The following is a 2231-nucleotide window of genomic DNA, read 5'->3' as shown; positions in this document are numbered from 1 at the left end:
AAAGTCCAGAGATTCACACGGCTTTTTGAGCCGCCGAGCGCCCCCTAGTCGAACGTCAGAGTATTGTTTGTGTAACAAAGGAAATAGTACTGATTTCTCCTCTAGTTCCGTGATGAGGTTAAGTACGGATGCAAATAACTTCATGTTTGTGAGATTGATGTAATGACAAAACATGGTTTCACATTATTTTTTATTTTTCTCGGCCGTCGCTAGCACTACATGTAGGGACGAACAAGATTTCTGTGAGAGTAAAAGTTGTAATGAACGAGACTTTGAGCAGAATCACTTCTATACCAATGTAAAAACATATGGAGAAATACCACTGACATTATCACATAAACTTTCAGGTAAGATTTACATTATGAGTGTAAACATGCTGTTTTACACCTTGACTGTGATTGAATCACTGTCTGTGTGTTTTACAGATGCTCTCCCTCTTGATGAGGTGGATGGTCCTGTTATTCGTACTGTGAAGGGATGTGTGTTTTCAGAGTGTCAGCCCACCCCTCTGAAAGAGCCCCTGACACTGGCTGCTGTGTCACAGGTAAGAAACCCTTCAGCGAAACCTGGGGATATTGTTGTAGTAACTGTGCTTCTCTAATTGAAAAATGGTAGCTGCCAGTCAAAAGTTTGGTCACATCCAACCATTCTTTATTACTATTCTTGTTCACCTTAAAAAAAAAAGTAATAAAGTCATCATCATAATTTATTCATGCCCTTGTGAAAAAAGTAATACACATCAGCATACTTTTAACAAAAGTATTACTGAAATAATGTAGATTAAATAAATATACTCAAGTGTGAACAGAATGTAATCTTTTCGGACACTTAATTGCAAGTTAATTGCAATAAAATGAAAAGTTATTAAAGTTTAAATTCATATTAAATGCAGTTAGCTGATCTGTAGAGACCTATTTAAGTAGAACTTATGTACATCTTTATAATTGTAAGTACATCACTTAAGTTCATCACTTCTTTTGACTTTAAAATACGGTTAAAGTGTACTAACAAATGTACTGACAAATTTACATTGGTAAACTGAAATGTACTTGAATGGCATTTCTATTTAAACTTTTTAATATATATATATATATATATACACATACATATACATACATCTGTATTGATGAAGTTGCAATTAAGTGCATTTGAAATATATAATTTAAAATGTAAAATCAAGTAACACTACACTTAAAATGATAAGAACGTGTGCTTAAATATATGTTTAAGTGGCCTTTTATATAATCAATATTTTATTGTCTACAAGTTGTTTTCCATTAAAATGTGTTAAAATTAGGGTTTGTGCACATTCAATACTAAAAAAAAAATCACAAGGGGCGGCAGACCACTTCATCAAAACAAAATTATGGACCACCAACTCCTTAAATCAATTGCTACTATTACATAGTGTATAAATGATCCATAGCATTTGGGCTATATGTGTTTGTCACGAGCATTTAACTTATTGTAATGAGTTAATGATGATAATGATTTGTCGTATTTTACGTATTTACGTATTTATTTCAAAGAGATCTCAGTTTTCAGCTTATCAATTCCTAATCAACTTGTTTTTTCTTTGTTTTGACAACTGATTTCATGAGAAACATGAATTCAATCAAGCTTGTCTAAATGCTTGTCAATGCCTTTGTATTTATGAGAGTACAATGGCATTATCAAATACATCACTGTACCACCACAATACTTTTTTTGTAAATGTTGTTTCCACATATTTGATTCTCTTTATGTGTATTTCAGGATGTGTTGAGGAATATTTTGGATCTGAATGAGTCTGTGATTCAGAATGAAGAATTTGTTCTTTGTGTCAGTGGTGGAAAACTGTTTCCTGGCTCGATTCCACTGGCACACAGATACGGGGGCCATCAGGTAAAACTGAAGTTTCAAACCTAACAGCAATGGCATAAGACAACCAAAACAAACATTTCAACTATGTTGTTTGATTATTATTTTTTATAGTTTGGTTATTGGGCAGGACAGCTGGGGGATGGAAGAGCACATTTGCTGGGTGAATATACAAACAGGTAAATGTCTCTATAATCTCTAAACTCTCATCATCTTATGCCGAGTTCACACTGCACGATTTTCAAAGACGTCGCATCACTGTTGGTTTCACACTGAACGACTATCTGGGGTAGCATTCAGTTGTTGCCGTGTTCACACTGCACGATGGAACGATGACAGGAGGTTACACACTGCATGACTTTACAATAGGG

The 2231-nt window shown here is 34.3% G+C and overlaps 1 protein-coding gene across 1 annotated transcript in view; it reads left to right on the top strand.

Moving 5' to 3' along the window:
• Positions 1-116: 116 nt before the first annotated feature.
• The window catches only part of LOC107739132 (selenoprotein O-like), a 6349-nt gene continuing 4234 nt past the window's right edge, over positions 117-2231 (top strand). Inside the window, exons 1-4 of the mRNA XM_016551146.1 lie at positions 117-347; positions 426-544; positions 1756-1884; positions 1975-2039. Coding sequence (XP_016406632.1) covers positions 173-347; positions 426-544; positions 1756-1884; positions 1975-2039 — 488 coding nt within the window. The 5' untranslated portion in view covers positions 117-172. The remainder of the gene's footprint in view (positions 348-425; positions 545-1755; positions 1885-1974; positions 2040-2231) is intronic.

This window comes from Sinocyclocheilus rhinocerous, unplaced genomic scaffold (assembly GCF_001515625.1).
Source record: "Sinocyclocheilus rhinocerous isolate Xijiao unplaced genomic scaffold, SAMN03320098_v1.1 scaffold914, whole genome shotgun sequence".
In the NCBI taxonomy this organism is placed as follows: Eukaryota; Metazoa; Chordata; class Actinopteri; order Cypriniformes; family Cyprinidae; genus Sinocyclocheilus; species Sinocyclocheilus rhinocerous.
This window is presented reverse-complemented; position numbering and strand designations above follow the sequence as displayed.